Here is a 16,846-nt window from a genome sequence, read left to right as displayed (position 1 = left end):
CCCCATTAAACTCTCCTCCTATGGTAAACCTGCCAACCCAGTAATCAGTTGGATTAATCTTTGCTGCATTCCCTCTTTGACAAGTATATCTTTTCTTAGGTAAGGAGACCAAAACTGAACACACTACTTTCACTAAGGCCCTGTACAGCTGCAGTAAGCCTTCCGTGCTCCTATATGCAAACCCTCTTACAATGCAGGCCATTTATCTTCCTAATTGCTTGCTGTACCTGCATACTAGCTTTCAATGACCAGTATACAATGACAGTCAGATGCCTTTGTACATCTGCATTTCCCAATCTGTTACCATTTAATTAATACTCTGCCTCGCTGTTTTTTTTCCACTGAGGTGGATAATTTCACATTATCCTCATTAGACAGCATTTTCCAAGCATTTTCCTACGCAGTCAACTTGTCCGAAGCCTCTTTACATTCTCCTCACCATTTACAATCCCACCTAGTTTTGTGTCATCAACAAACATCGAAATATTACATTTGAATCCCTCATCCAAATTATTGATTACGTATTATGATTGCGAGGGCCCAAGCACTGATTCCTTTGGTACCTGACTTGACACTGCCTTCCACTCTGAAGCTGACCCATTTATTCTGACTCTCCATTTCTTGTCTGCCAACCAATTCTCAATCCATGCTATCATACTACCAACAATTCCATATGCTTTGATTTTGCATAATAACTTTTTAAATGGTAGTTCATAACAACTTCCAGAAAATCCAAATACATCACGTTAATTGATTCTCCCTCATCTATTCTGCTTGTTATGTTCTCAGAAAACTCTATTGTCAAACATGCTTTCTTTTACAAAATTGCATGTTGTCTTTGTATAATTTCATCGCTATTTTCTAAGTGTTGCTATTACATTTTTGTAATAGACTCCAGCATCTTTCCTACTATGCAAGTTAGGCTAGGTGGTCGGTAATTGCTGATTTTTTCCTCTCCCTTTTTAAATAAAGGGATTAATTTGTCACCTTTAATCTGTTGGGACTGTTTCAGAATCTTCAATTGAATTTTGTTTTATTGTTCTTCCAGGGATGCAAAGAAGCAGACCGTACTGGTGAAAGACGAGTCTCTAATCACTATATTATCAGGTACTTCAGCTTTGATTTCTATTTAGTCATACTTCGTATTCTTAACTATAAAAGCAGATATGACACTTCTTCTGAGAGAGAGTCACTGGACTCAAAGCGTTAACTCTGTTTCTTTCAGACCTGCTGAGTTTCTCCAGCATGTTGTTTTAATTCCGTTTTCCAGCATCTGCAGGTCTTTGTTTTATGAGTGACATAAGTGACGGAGCTTTAAGTAGAAACTCCTCCCATTTTTCTTCCTCAACCATCTTCTGTTTCCCTTCAATGACTTAATATTCTGAAACCTTGCTTTTGTATTCGATCAAATGTGGCACATATTCTCACAGTCAGGTTGGCCTGTTTCACTATTCTGTTTCAACCTGAAACCTGGTTTGCTTGAGCATTGTGCTGAATTCAGATTTGTGGACTCAAACTTCCTGGTTGGCTACAATACATATCCACTGTGGGGCAGAGTTCAGGAAAAGGGATCCAACCTCTAGCTCAGACTCCTGGGCAGTATGTTGGTGCCCTGTATTTATAAAGCCTTTCCAGCTAATATTGTAAAGTTGCAGCTTCACGATGGCACAGGGGTCAACTATTCAATCCATCAGTCCTACTCTTCTGTTTTCTTAACCACAGCTGCTGTTCCCCTTTTTTTTTTAGAAACTCGAATTTCTTTTCCATTTCTCTGCATCATGTAAAATAGAAGGATGTTACATGATATACTGTTTGGACTCATTTCCATACTTTTTGTCTTTACAGTTGGATGACAGTTTCCATAAATAGTCATCAACAACAGATATTATAATGTATATTCATAAAGTGCCTTTAACATAAAGCCTTTCCTACAGTCCTTCACAGTAAAGGATATGGACTCTGAGTCAGAAAGGAGAACAATTAGGAGTGTCCAAAATCTTGGTTGAAGGATGGGTTTTAATGGACAAAAAAGATGATGCTGAGAGATTTATGGAGGGAACTTTAGAAAATAAGGTCCCATGCAGCTAAAGACGATACAGCAAAAAAAGTGATCTGCATCAGAAGCACATTTGGTATGGAAAATGTGACTAAAGTGGTTTCTGAGCTGGAGAGTGGGTAAGACCAAGACTAGGATTTTAAACTTAATGTGTGGGGAGTTAGAGGAGCTTGGTTGGCATTGCAATGATGGGCAAGTGGGACTCAGCTTGGAAAGGTCAAATAAAAGCAAAATATTGCAAATGCTGGAAATCTGAAATAAAAACAGAAGATGCTGGAGAAACTCAACAGGTCTGCCTGCATCTACAGAGAGAGAAACAGAGTTAACGTTTTGAGTTTAATGATTCTTTAAAATATATCTTATGTACCGGAATTTAGGCCAAGTTAGAGTTAATGGGGAAGATCATTGAAGTAATCAATTGTTGAGATGCTACAAGTGTACTCTTTAATGATTAATGGCAAAAAAATGCTGTGGTAGGTTAAATGCGGACAGTGTATAGAGGTGAAAGTGAGTGGGAAAGTATGGAATCTGAAACAGTTCAGGAATAAAACTTCCTTCATTATTCATACAGTGTAAAGGTTAGCATTCGCAATTTCTTTTCAGCAGCCACTTTTCCTGAGGGCTTTTGTCTCTGGCTTATTTTTCAACTTAGTAAGAAGGCAGTCTTCATGCTGACTAAAAGACAGAAATTTCTATATTGGCAATAGTAGGCATCTTTGCCCCCATTAATATTTCAATTGATTCTCTTTCTATGGAATGGATTAGACCAGGGCTGTCCCTTTAGTTCTTTGTCCCTTAACCATAGATAGTGTCATACATGTGAACTTAGGACTGGCAAATGTTTACTGGGCTATTTGTTAATTACACCTCATTTGTAATGACACCCAACAGGCTGCTTTGATTGCTTAAAATAAAACAATTGTGCCTTTTTCTGCCATTGCAGTCTCGGTTCTATTTTGTATTTTCCCGTGCATTTCCTGTGCATCTGTTTCTGAGCAATCAAATTGAACTTGAGCAAAGCAAACACTGCTTTTTACACCCTCCTCCAGTTCACCACCTCGCTTCCTTTCCCCCAACAACCCACCCACCAGTACTATACCACCACTTCACAGGTAACTAGCAGGCATGTGAATTGCTGACGTTTACATTCAGGTTTTCAGGCTAGGCCTTCTGGTTCTCCATCACTCCATTTGACTTCATGTTCCCAAAGTTTTCTAGCCTGGCAGTTTTACAAGCAGATCTAACTGGGGCATCCTAACAACCCAACTCCAGATTAAGAAGAGCAGAAACACTCCAAATTAAAACAAATCTGGCGAAGTAGCAAGTTTCCACAAAATCCTGGCCAAGATTTATATCTGAATCAGCAACGCTAAAACAAATTAGCTGGTGAATACCTAATCGCTGTATTTGAGGGATCTTTCTGTATGCAAGCTGACTCCCCTGTTTCCTACATGACAACAGCACCTACACATCTTATCAAGCAAAGTGCTAGTGTTTGGAGCAGTTAGTAACTCTGTACAATGAAATACAAGACTTAAGTTTTCACAGGAGGAGAGCAGTTCCGCGCAAACATTCTCACCAAGTCATTGAGGTTTCTTATGTAGTTAACAGGAGTACATCTGAGGACCTTTTGATCACCTGGCCTGACAGCTTTTAGTATTTGCAGTAGTCTTGAAGAGTAGTCTTGCAGCATTGTTTCTATGTCTTCACTAATACATACTCGGTTCGTAACTGAGTCCCTGAATTGTCCTGAAACTGTTTAGCTAGGGCCATTTTCACTGTGGGTGAACCAGTTGGTGAGTTCCTATGTTTCCCAGTCCTTGATGAGTGGGAATAAGTCCAGGGATTCATGAATTCGGTTGTCTGTGTTTTTATGTTGAATTTATATCTTGGGACAAAATGTGTTATGGAAAATATTATAAGATGTAAGATATTACAAGGTGTAAGATATTAGTTCAGAAAAGATTTTCTTTCGCAAGTGATGAATGACGTATTTGGCATTTTCAGTCAAAATCCCAATCCTCCTTTGGGTAACTATGACTCAAAATGTCACTGCCAAATATATAAATTACATGACAAGATTAGAGAAACTGCGATCACTCACTCTGTGTTCTCCTTTGTCAGCCATGGCTCAATTGGTCCCAGCTCTGAGTCAGGAGTTTGTTGTGTTCCACTTACTCTACATGACTTGAGCACAAAAATCTAGGCTAACGTTGCATGTCAGAGGTGCTGGCTTTTGGATGAGATATTAAACCAAGGCCCTCCTGTGCCACCTTAGATGGATATAAAAGATCCAACCACATCACATCAAAGAAGAGCAGAGAGCTTATCAATGATAATGATCAATTTCTGAAGACTACTTTGTTGTTTGTGCAACTCGCAAACTGGCTTTGCCACATTACAGTAACAATTGCATTTAAAGTATTTCATTGACTATGAAGTGCTTTCAGACATCCTGAGGTCATGAAGAAGTTAGACAAAATGCATGTCTTCCATTTTCCCGACCTTCCATCTTGATATGGCGCAAATTTCCTGAGCAAGATCCACCGACATTGTTTGGATCAAGGAATGGGAAACCACCAACTGGACTATATGTGAAGGACTAATCTCCTTTAAATCATCAAATGAGAAAGCTGTCAGTTGCCTCTGGTGATTGGCAGTTGGTAAACAACAAACTTCTAAAAATTTGTTCTCCATTGCTGGCTGGAGAACATTGACAGATAAAAATAAGTTGCAGTCAAAGCAATCTGTGGTTGGCAGTGAATATCAAATTTAGGGTAATTGCTGACAGAACTGGGGAGGAGATGCATTTTTTTTAAGCACTGCAAGTTACAGCATCTGGACTGCACTGCTTGATAGTGTGGTTGAAGTAGATTCCGTGTTAATATTCAAAAGAGAATTGGAAATATACCAAGAAACAAAGTAATGAGATGAAATGAAACAATCTAAATTCCTAATGCAAAGCGAGTTACCGTGATCCATATGCACATATGCAGTTGCACCTGTGACATCAGGCCAAAATAATGTTAAATTTTGAACTAGTTGTAAGATCTGGAAAGAACAGTAATGATTGTAATCAATCTGTAAATTTTGGAGCTGCAGAGTCTGTAGTTTCAATGAAAAGACTTAATTGTCAGTCAACATTGCATTGTACCTGCACAGAGACCAGACCATTTAACAGTCAGTAGAAGTGCCAATCTGCAAAGACATTTACAGACAGTGTACAAAATTGTTGTGATCTGTCTATTTGTTTCTGGTTGGAATGTATTTTGGTGCAATCCCACTGTTGTTTCTGCCTTATTCACTCAAGCACAGCTCTCTCTCTCTTTGCGCTTGTGGACTGCAATGTTCCATCTAGTGGTGTCATTGCCCATAAACAGTCTATAGAAAAATGGCATAGTGCCTTCAAAGAACTCACATAGTCATAATGGGATGGATATTCAATCTTTTATGTTGCAAAATTTGGTAATGCCAAGGACTGCTTCAACGTCACAGTGTATTGCCGATTACAGTTGCACTTGCAACTTAGATTTAACTGCCACAATCTTCTCCATGAAACAAAACTCGTTTCAGTGATTCATCATTTCCTCAACTGGAATGGGAATTGCTGCCAAAGTCAGCACTGGCTATTAAAGTGAGAAGCATATTGTAGCTCACATGCTGTGGTGGAGAACCAATGTAAGCCAATGTGTAAATTTGAACCCCTATGTGCAATAAGGAGCTTTGGTTAAATGTACAAGGAATAATGTGGAATCTATGTGAAGGTGTCACATTCATGATGTTCCACTCCTAAATTGTGGAATTCATGAGACAGAGTGGTGTATTATAAAATACATTGGATTCAGTAAGAAAGATTGCTATACTACGGAATGCACAATAAACGCAGACAAAAGTGTTACAAAATTTACTATACTCTCAGGCCAGCACTATATTGTAGAATATACAGTAATCCTTAACATAAGATGCTGTCCATCAGGACTTTAAGTATTACTGACTGCACTGTGACCCCTGACCGTGTATTAGAGGATGTGACCCAGTTTACTGTACGATGAATACGGTGTAATCATCTTGTTTGTTGAGTGAACCCCACTGGTATTGTCCCTTGATTTTGGAATCTATATTTTATAAAGATTGTGGCTGAGCTTTGATATTTTCTGACCTTTTGTCTGCAGATAACGATACCACTATAACACAATCGCTGCTTACACACCATGGTGTCCCCGTGGTCACTCTGTCCAATGGCAAGTCGTACTGCTTCAACACTTCCCTATGCACGTGGTAAGGAGTAATGATTTGATTGGTCTAAAAGTGAATCTTGATATTCTGGTGATCAAACTTTGCATTTTCTTTTAATTTGACAGACAAATATTGCTCCTGGTTCAAGCGGGGAGGATTGTGCATGGGTGGGAGATGTGGGTATTATAAGAGACATTTTGATAGACAGTCAATAAATGTACAGCAGTATCCATTCATTTTTAGTAAACTGGATCTCCTCACTCGTCTTCTACACATAAACGGTGCACTGTGCATGCTGAGTATTCACTATCACATACAAATATATGGATTTGGGGCAGGAGTAGGCCATAGAATCATAGATTTATACAGCACGGAAACAGCCCCTTTGGTTCAACATGTCCATGCCGACCAGATATCCTCAACTTAACCCTTCCTATTCATGTACCCATCTAGATGTCTTTTAAATGATGTAATTGTACCAGCCTCTGCCACTTCCTCTGGCACCTCCTTGTTCCATACATGCACTATCCTCTGCGTGAAAAAGTTGCCCCTCAGGTCCCTTTTAAATCTTGCCCCTCTCACTTTAAACCTGTGCCCTCAAATTCTGCACTTCCCTACCCTGGGAAAAAGACCTTGACTATTCACCCTAATCTATACCCCTCATGATTTTATAAACCTCTATAATGTAACCCCTCAGCCTCTGACACTGCCAGAAAAAAGCTCAGCCTATTTAGCCTCTCCCTATAGCTCAAACGCTCCAATCCCAGCAATGTCTTTGTAAATCTTTTCTGAACTCTTTCAAGTTTAAAAACAACTTTCCTCTAGCGGGGAGACCAGAATTGAACCCCTCGAAGATCATGGCTGATCTGTTTGTATTTTGAATTTCATATTCCTATCTACCCCTGAGAGATTCTTGGGAAGCCAGGGAATCTAAGACTGTCTACCCCTGCCTTAATAATAATCCTCAATCTGTTTCTGAGGCAGAGTTCCAAACTTGCGCAACCTTCTGAAAAAGAACATCTCTCCTTATCTCTGCTTAAAAGGGTAATCCCTAATTATGATGTTCTATGGTGAATGTATTAATACTTCAGTGAATAGGGACATTGACATTATAACTCAAGTTATAATGGGGTAGGGGTGGAATTATAATGTGGCAACCTAGTTATGGTGTTGGGATCACTACACTTTCCGACATCCATCAGAGAGTCTGCAGTATAGAAAGAGGTTCTTTAGCTTGATATGCCTGTATTCATTCTTTGAAGGATCTACCCAATTAGGCCTGCATATCTCAGCAAATATTTTTCCTTTCCAAGTAATTATCCAATTCCCTGTTGATCACTGATTTGGATTCAAAATCTTGATGCAGATCAGTGCCACACAGCTGTTCTGAGAGCTCATGGGGCTTTGAATGCTGATTGGTGATTGTACCCATGACCATTTTGTTACAGCCCTATCATTTTGAGTCAAAGCTTTGTGATACAGTTTTTTTTAACCAGCCCGTGTGTAACTGCTATGAGAACACAGCCTAATTACCCAAGTGGTATCAGGATGGTCAGAACACGTCCTTTTTGTTTAAGAGGGCTGTTAAGTACTTCCAGCATCTTTTTGTTCTTTTGTTTTATTTGCTTTTTTGGGGATTTTTAATAGCATTTTTTAAATGCAATTAATCATTTTAAATTGAATTTTGTAATGAAAGAATCTAAGCAGATCTCAAAATAGCTGACTGAAACCACTGATCTGATTTGAGTAACTGGGGAAGTGTAACTGAACTGTACTTTCAAATAGACCAAACACAGCAGTCAAGCATCATAAATAGCACATGGGAGTATTTATTTGATTCAGATTTAAATGCCTTGAGTGTCTGGGATTTTCCCTTACTAAAAACAATCTATTTTGCAGCCAGCAAACTGGTGCTGTTTGTAGAGATAACAGACTGGCCTTTCTGTGTAACACATTGGATCCTCACAGGGGAATGACTAGTGTATCATGTGAATGCATATCTGTTGAAATGTACAGACACAAACATACACCATAGCTGCTTCCAAAGCGTCCTTTACTAAACAGTATTGAAGTATTGTATACAAATGAGTTAAACTGCCTTTTTCTGTATGGTACATGCTTGATGTTAAGTATTGTCTTTATTCCCGGTAGCTGAAAATGGTTAATATTGAAAAGTGTAGCATTGGGTTGGTTTCTTACTGTGACCTGTGTCAACAGTGGGAAACTTGAGTGTAATTTTCCCAGGTTTTGTTACAGCTTGTTAAAATACAGAACAGAAAGAATGTGTTAAATCAGATGACAGTAAATACCGCCTGGTAGCTGCTTTAAAATGTTCGCCACTTTGAATTTGCGCATCCTTCCAGTGCATGTGTGCTTTCCTCCCCAAGAGAATTGTTAATGTTGCGAGATCAGATCATGGCCAAACTTGAAAAGGGTGAACAGAAAGACCAGTTAAATCACAGTGTAGTGCTTTGGCCACAATAATAATCATGAAACTCTAGTTAACGTTTCGGGTCCGGTGACCCTTCCTCCGAACTGAGTTCTGAGGAAGGGTCACTGGACCCGAAACGTTAACTCTGTTTTCTCCTCCACAGATGCTGCCAGACCTGCTGAGCTTTTCCAGCAACTTTGTTTTTGTTCCTGATTTACAGCATCCGCAGTTCTTTTGATTTTTATGAAACTCTAGTACTGCTGCCACACCTGGCTCTTAAGAAGCAAACTACTCTAGGCATTTTGTGCTAAATTGGCATGAGGTGCAGAGTATCATTGAGTGTTTGGCCATATTCAATAAGTGTAAATGCAACTCAGCTCAACTCAGCTACAGTCAGGAATAAGAATCAGCAAGAAGACAGAGTAAGTGTTCATTATTCCTTCTTGGAAAAATGGTATCACTATGGTATACAGATGGAAGAGTAGATCCCTTATCTATTTGTGTGACTCAAGCTAATGGTCTTTTTTCTAGGTTATGTTTCACAACCTTTGCGAATTTGCAATGATCTGACACCAAAGCAGGGATGATACAGACAGTCCAACTTGTGTTATTCACCTTCAGGCCTCTTGTTTCATTTGCATTGTTTTATTTTTCAGGAATTTGATCTCGGATAAACAGGACTCACTGGTTCAGTGTGCCGATTATCGCAGTTGTTTAACTTCTCAGGAGGCCATGTTGTGCTCAGGTCCATTGGCTACAGTGCAAGGCTGTGGGATCAAGTAAGTGCCAACATTGCTGATCTGTCCATCATTGCATTAAAGAGACAACTGGCATAATGTTATTTGAACTCATTTGTTAATTTTTCCAAAGTTGTTGATTAGAAACATTGGTCCAAAATATTTTCTGTAAAAGTGGTCATATTGATTCTCCACCAACTTCTGCATTGAGATTGCACTGATTTCCAGTTTGATCCAAATGGGTGTGCACTTGTGTAAACAATTTCTGAAACAGCAAAGTTACTGTCAACTTCCTGAAGTGACCTTCCATCTCAGTATGTTTGCAAGGTGATACAGAGGAATATGCATTGGTGGTGCTGTGACTTTGTGTTCCTTCACTGTGAGTCAAATGATGTATCAAGGTCTGTTCTTGCTGATTATTGTGGGAATACCAGTGGATGTTCTTCCTTGAACAGAACATGGCTACCCCTCTTCCCCAGGGATGGAAGGCAGACCTTGAAGATGGGAAGAAGATTCGGAAGGTTTGCCTTTGAGAAATGCACACCTTCACTTTCCAACCTGCGGCCTGAGCAGATTACTTGACTTGCAAACCCCCTCCCTGATCTCCTTCCATCAGCGTTAAATTTGAGGGTGGTGGGACCACGGCCCTTATCTGCCCATTAACTGGCTTCACCTGTACCCTATAGAAGTACAAAACAGCCAGGGCAATGGGAGGGCCACCTGGGAAATTCTACGGATTATCCCGCCAGTAAACCTCTCCTGTGGAAAGTAAAATTCTGGACCCTGTGATTTTTTATGTGAAAGGATAACAGCAACAATGTCTACAGCTCACTTTGTGCCAAGGATGTGATTTCATTGCTGGTGAGCTGTAAAGTCAATCTGTGTATTTTCTAGTGCTGGACGCCAGGCTGCCAGACTCTCCTCGATGCCTCATGTTTTACAGCGAGGGACGACACTGGCTTATCTGGAAAATCAGGTTGCAGCTGCAATGACGCTAAAATCTAGCCAGGAATACCGTCACTGGCTTCTCATCTACACCCGCTATTTAGTCAATGAAGGTAGTCTTGCTTCTCAAGACCTTTGCCTTAGATTGATTGATTGATTTTTACTCAGGTACTGTGCTAACAGTTGTGTCTTATTGCAGGATTTGAGCCTCGCTTAAGGGAGTTGTGTAAAGATTTGCTGGGTCCTGTTCACAGCTCTTCCAGTAGTCAGTGGGAGTCAACTGTCCTGGTAAGCACTAGATCATTTAACACATCAGGCAGAGACCTTCGTTGTGTGATAGCAGTATTAAAGCATTGGTGTATAGTGCAGTTATCTATATACGTAGTCAGAACGTGGCCAGTACTTTTCAAGCAATACAGTTCTGTTTAGATCTGTGTAATTTCAGAAATGCTGCTGTATGTTATTTTTGGTTTTATTTTGTTCTGCTCAGTAAGCAATTGCACTATTCAGAACAGTATACATTGGAACAAGACCAGGAAACCCCCATGTGAAGGTAGCTGATCTCATCCAGGTTGTGTTATGGGTTGACAAGTCAGCTCTACCACCTTTTGGCCAGAAATGAGGGAAATCGGAGAGTTCCTGCTTCTGATGGTTACTCTCCGAGAAAAGATTGTTGGCACTGAGAACAAAGCTGTGGCATTCACATGCTTAAAACCCCCTGTGAAGGCTCAAACTCGACCACTTAGGAGTTGGAGGTGTTAGTTTAACCTTGTTCTGGCTAGATATCTTCAGCTGACAATGTGGTTTGTGTGGAGGCAGAAAAGAGGGAAGAAAACAGTCCAACTTTAACCAGGGGCATGACTGGGGCATGTCACTTGCTTTTCTTCCCACGTCCAACTTCATCCTCCTCCAAGGGACTATAAGGAAACATTTTTGCATGAAAAATTAGGTGTTAAATAATTTGTTCTATTTATTTTAATTTCAGCAAAATTTGCTGACTCCACACTGCGTAGTCATTGTATAAGAGGGAAGAGGCAGATCTAGGACTGAAAGACTTATCATTACGAGTTGGGGATTGCATGCTGCAGTCTGCCCTGTGACTGTGTTTGGGGGATTGTGTGCCGCAGTCTGCCCTGTGACTGTGTCTGGCAACACCTGCGTAGAGAGAGAGAGACGGTTAAATTTCAGTCCAGTGTGGCTGTTCTTTGGAACAGTTTGAAAGTCGAATCCTACTGATCTCAACACTGACTGTTTCCTCCTCAGAAGCTGGTTCGCAGACAGGAAACAAAGAGTAAAAGTAAAGGAGTCTTTTTCTGAGTGACAGGCGGAGGGTTCAGTGTTTGGATCCCAGCTATTCACAATATATGTATTATTGATTTAGATGAGGAAACTGTCATATTTCCAAGTTTGCAGGTGACACAAAACTGGGTGGAAGTGTATGCTGTGAGGATTGCAAAGACACCTCAGTGTGATTTGGACAAATTAAGTAAATGGAAAAGTACATGGCAGATGCAGTATATTGTGGATAAATGAGAGATTATCCACTTTGGTAGCAAAACCTAGGCAGGTACCAAAAACTAGGCAGACCAGCTGAATGGGTTATTGATTGGGAGAGGGAGTGGTGCAATGAAATCTGGGTATCTTTGTACACCAGTCATTGAAAGTGAGCATGCTGGTGAAGAAGGTAAAAGGTATGTTGGCCTTTTATACCAAGAGGATTTGTGTACAGGAGCAGGGATGTTTTGCTGATACTGTCCAGGGCTTTGGTAAGACCATATGGAGTATCATGTGCAGTTTTGGTCTCATTATCTGAGGAAAGATGCTCTGACTATGTAGAAAATACAGCAATGGTTTACTGGCCTCATTCGTCGGATTGTGAGACTGACTATGGGGAAAGACTGGATCAGTTAGGACTCTATTCAATTGAGTTTAGAATAATGAGGAGGGAGTCTCATAGAAACCTACAAAATTCTAACAGGATTAGACAGGGTGCAAGAAAGATGTTCACGATGACCAGGGTGTCCAAACTAGGGGTAACAGTCTAAGGATAAGAGGTCGGCCTTTTAAGATAAGGAGAAATTTCTTCAACTAGAAGTCAACTAGCAGAAACCGATTGAGGCCAAAACATTGAATGTTTTCAAGAAGGAGTTTAATATAGTTCTTAGGGCTAAAGGATGAAAGGGTATGGGGAGAAAGTGGGAACAGGGTATTGGATGATCAGGCATGATCATATTGAATGGCATGATGGCTTGAAGGGTCAAATGCCCTGTTCCTGCTCCTACATTCGATGTTTCTGTGTTTTTCCAGCAGTTTTTGTTTTATACATGTGAGTAAGAGATTGTGTGCTGCAGTCTGTACTTGTAACTGTGTGAGATTGATTGCTGTGGTATGCAAACTCATATCCTTTGGTGCTAGACTTCCCAATCAGTGATGCAAGAATTAGAGCTGTTGCAGTTACTGAGCATTTATCTGAAAGGTCTTTTCATTCCAAATGCAGGGACTGCGGAAAAGAGAGCTGCTAAAGGAAATGCTTCCTGTGATTGGACAGAATCTCCGATTCCAGAGACTCTTCACGGAGTACCAGGACCAGCTGGACCTTCTGAAAGACAAGTAGCATTACCCCGTAGTTTTTTTCTTTGAGGATCGGACTGTGCTAGTTCTCGGGGAGATTTGCTGTGGTCAGCTGGTGACCCCGTTTGGGAGAGATGGACTTGTGAGGATTTGGGGTTCGACCTGGGAGAGCCGTCTACGTTTAGTTCCACCAAGCTGGCCTACTTCAGGTCGTGACATTCTCACGGAAATGGCGTTGCTGGTCTGAATGCATCACTTCGCAACTAGCGACTGGGCAGTGCACGTGCACACAGTTGATCTGCGGCGGTACTGCAGGACATGGGTGACCAGGGGGGCCAGTGCTCCAACCCAGTGTTTGGTTGGAGGTGACCAAGATTGATGACTCTACCCAACTTGTACACTGGCCTCCTTACTTACCAGATAGAGTGACTTCGCACCCTGTGCCCACAATAAGCTACCAAGTCCAATGCTGTATGACACTCAGCAATTTACTGGTTGTTCCTTTCCATAGAGAGGAAAGGGCAACATAGATGTGAAAGCCATCAGGCTTCGAGTCTCCTCAGTTAGAGGATGAGCTGCTGAGTTCAGACTTTTCACGGTGTAGTTTTCAGTTTGCCTGATGTACTAAGTTACACATTTGTTTACTGTCAGTCATTGTTAAAAGTGTGAATGCGAGAAAAAGAAATTCTAATGAGTGACCATGAATATGGCAAAGTTGTACAGAAACCTAATCCGCCCTTTGGTACCTTTTAACTTTATACAGGCAATTTTTTTGTTCTTTTTTATAAAATAAAGATAGAATATTGTATCTCTGTTTTTCCCTGTTGGAATTACAACATTCCATACAAGGCAACCCACGCAAGAGTGAGTCTACTTATGTGACCAAGTTAACCAAGTCCTGGCATAGGCAAACAATACAGATTGTCCTTGCTGAACTGAACATTGATTAATATGATCATAAATGCTGCAACACTGAAGTCACAGTAAAGCTATCTGAATTTTGTATGAAACTCAAGTTGATCAAGGCTGTGTTTACAATTGAGCAGCCCGCAGCCCAATCTTGAAACCACGAGCGCCTCAAGGTTTCACGTTTGATTTTTCAATACCCTGAACGTCTAATCAAGTCAGCAACTGTGATTTGAGTATTGCAATGGAGCAACAGCACCCTCTTTCCTAACTCTTAAAAGCAGAACTCTGAAGTTTCAACCCTGAACTGCAGACCACTTACTGCAACACAAACACCTCTGTTCTTCCTCTTGTGGATGGCCACCCTTCTGCTATCCTGCATTCTCAACACCTTGTGGTATGACGACTTCCTGGAATGTATGATCCAGGAAACGCATCCTTCCCAAAGCTCCATTGTGACTCCAGCTGCCCTCAAGCTCAGAAACTCAGAATTCAGTAGTAATAGACATTCTCTACACACACGTGAGTCCTCAAGGCACATGAAATATCTTGACTTCCAATGTGATGCACTAACTACAAGCAGTAGGTCTTATCTACTCATTACAGCCTTAAAAGAAACTTGATTTTTTTACAATCTAGTTGTACCTTATTTAAGCTTGATTTTAATTAATGTTTCTAGATTTGTTGTGTGCTACTGCTTGCATTATTAATTTACTTGCCATGATTTTTGATTTTAGTTTTTTGGCTCCTAGTTCGAGATAATGAGAAATATTTACCAAATAATCACTTGTTTCCCTGTGATGTTACACTTCGAGTTTTGTTTTAATCCAACTGCCTGATACAATCTGTTTGGAATTGATTTACACATTTTCAAACTCCTTCACCACTGCCCCCTGTGTAACGATCAGCTCTTGCTCCTACCTCTGCCTTGTTTTGCTTTTTCTTGCCCTGCTCTCACTCAGGTCTCTCTCTTCGCTGCTGGTCTTGTGCTTGTTCTGACACCATTGTTAACTTCCCACTGAGCTCACACTGCTGGAGTAAATTGGAAAACAACCCAGAATGGACTTGAGCATTATTTGCTTTCTGTTTGCAGAGTTACCTGCGCTGTGTACAATCTTGTATGGGCATATTTTTAAGCTGGGCAGCATCACACTATATGAGGCTGAATTATCTGGATAGCTCTCTGTTGGTACTGCTGGGGTCTAATCAGGGAGACCATGAAAGAGCAATACTGGAGAGAATGGGGTATTGCTCGTCACCATGCTTGGGTGGGTGGATTGTTGGGGATTGGATATTTAGTTCACCATCATTTCTCCCATGATGGTTAAGGCACTCACAAAGAAAAGGACATGAGCAAGAGTAGACCCAGGCTGTCTCCTGCGAGTTGTCCTATAAATAAGGCCCATTAAGGGCATGGAATGGACTGTTAAACCCTTTTATGAGAGGCCTAATCCTCCTGAGATTATTGAATTAAAGTCAGGAGAGTTAGCAGTTGATAACTTGATCTCGCTAATGTCTATTATTGTAATGTGAAATTAACTGGATAACATTTTTTGTTGAATAAGCTCTAAATATTCCATGGTGGTGCCAGCAAGGTTCGGCCTCCTGGGCCCGTCTGCTCCAGGCAGCCACTTCCTGCCTTTTCTCCTTACCCTTTTTGTCGTCTTGCTTTATTTTTCCCCCTTCTTCATCTTCTTGTCAGCAGCGTCAGGGGAGGAGGGGGGGAGGTGACATCACGGAGGGGAGTAGCCAGAGCGGGCGGTGGCCTGGCCTGGCAGGGTGTCATTGGTTAGCTGGCTCGGGACTCATGGAGGCAGCGGAGCGAAGATGAACCTTCTTTCAGCTTTACCTTTTTACTCTTTTCATTGAAGTATTTGAATGGTGTGTGATTGTGGTGACAGTTGAAGCTTTTCACTGTATTTTACCGTGTTATTCGTTGTAGAGTACAAGTGGCGATAAATCAAATCATTAAATTGTGACGTAAATGATATTGATCCTGACAGAAATACCATGGATTTTTGAAAGGGTCTTTCTTTCCAATATTGTGTGAAATAGCACTAGCAATCTGTAGTTATAGATGGGTTAATTGGAACAGGCTTGAGGGCCTGAAAAGCCTCCTATTTCTGTGCCACTAAGTTGCTCGAGCTCCACGTAAATTGCATTCAACTTCACGTTTCCAAAGTGACATGCCCTGTTGTATTTTTCTTAATTCGTTCTGGGATGTGAGCTTCACAAGATCAGCATTTATTGCACATCCCTAATTAGTAAGCCACCGTCTTGAATTGCTGCAGTTACACTTCGGGAGAATGTTCCAGGATTTTGAAGCAGCAACAGTGAAGGAACAGCAATCTAGTTCCAAATCAGATTGGTATGTGACTTGGTGGAAAATTTGCAGGTGGAGATTGTCTCATGTCTACTGCTATTGTCCTTCAAAGGCATGAATTCAGAAGATATTGTCAAAGGAGCCTTGGTGAGGTACTGCAGTCCTTCTTGTAGATGGTACACATTGCAGCTGTGATGTGCCACTAGTGGGGGCTATCAGTGTTTAAAGTGATGGATGGGGTGTCAATCAAAGGAGCTACTTTGCTTCAGATTGGCACTGAGTTTCTTTAGTGTTGTTGGAATTACACTTATCCCTGGCAACTGGGGAATATTCCATTCGTCTCCTGCTTTGCGATTTTTAGATATTGATAGTGGTATTTGGAGGTGATTTACTTACAAAAGAATTGCCAACCTCTGACTTGCTCTTGCAGTCAGTGGGTCTTGAAGTTTACGACTCATGGTAACTCCTTGGATGATGATAGTAGAGCAATTGTAGAGGTTGGGCAGGCAATGGCCTAGTGGTATTATCGCTGGACTGTTAATCCAGAGACCCAGATAACATTCTGGGGACCTGGGTTCGAATTCCGCCATGGCAGATGGTGGAATTTGAATCCGATAAATATCTGGAATTAACAGTCTAAT

The 16,846-nt window shown here is 41.0% G+C and overlaps 1 protein-coding gene across 3 annotated transcripts in view; it reads left to right on the top strand.

Moving 5' to 3' along the window:
• LOC109920667 (protein HIRA) overlaps window positions 1–13,784 on the top strand; it is an 83,966-nt gene extending 70,182 nt beyond the window's left edge. For 2 of the 3 annotated variants that reach the window (XM_048611601.1, XM_048611602.1), the window contains 6 exons: window positions 1,049–1,107; window positions 6,229–6,334; window positions 9,380–9,502; window positions 10,355–10,518; window positions 10,605–10,693; window positions 12,903–13,784. In XM_048611601.1, coding sequence (XP_048467558.1) covers window positions 1,049–1,107; window positions 6,229–6,334; window positions 9,380–9,502; window positions 10,355–10,518; window positions 10,605–10,693; window positions 12,903–13,019 — 658 coding nt within the window. In that variant the 3' untranslated portion in view covers window positions 13,020–13,784. The remainder of the gene's footprint in view (window positions 1–1,048; window positions 1,108–6,228; window positions 6,335–9,379; window positions 9,503–10,354; window positions 10,519–10,604; window positions 10,694–12,902) is intronic. The other variant, XR_007264686.1, reaches the window with a different exon arrangement.
• The last annotated feature ends 3,062 nt before the right edge of the window (window positions 13,785–16,846 follow it).

The sequence above is a fragment of the Rhincodon typus genome, chromosome 24 (assembly GCF_021869965.1).
Source record: "Rhincodon typus isolate 14 chromosome 24, sRhiTyp1.1, whole genome shotgun sequence".
Taxonomy (NCBI): Eukaryota; Metazoa; Chordata; class Chondrichthyes; order Orectolobiformes; family Rhincodontidae; genus Rhincodon; species Rhincodon typus.
The sequence above is the reverse complement of the archived record's forward strand: the minus strand, read 5'-3'. Positions and strand labels throughout refer to the sequence as shown.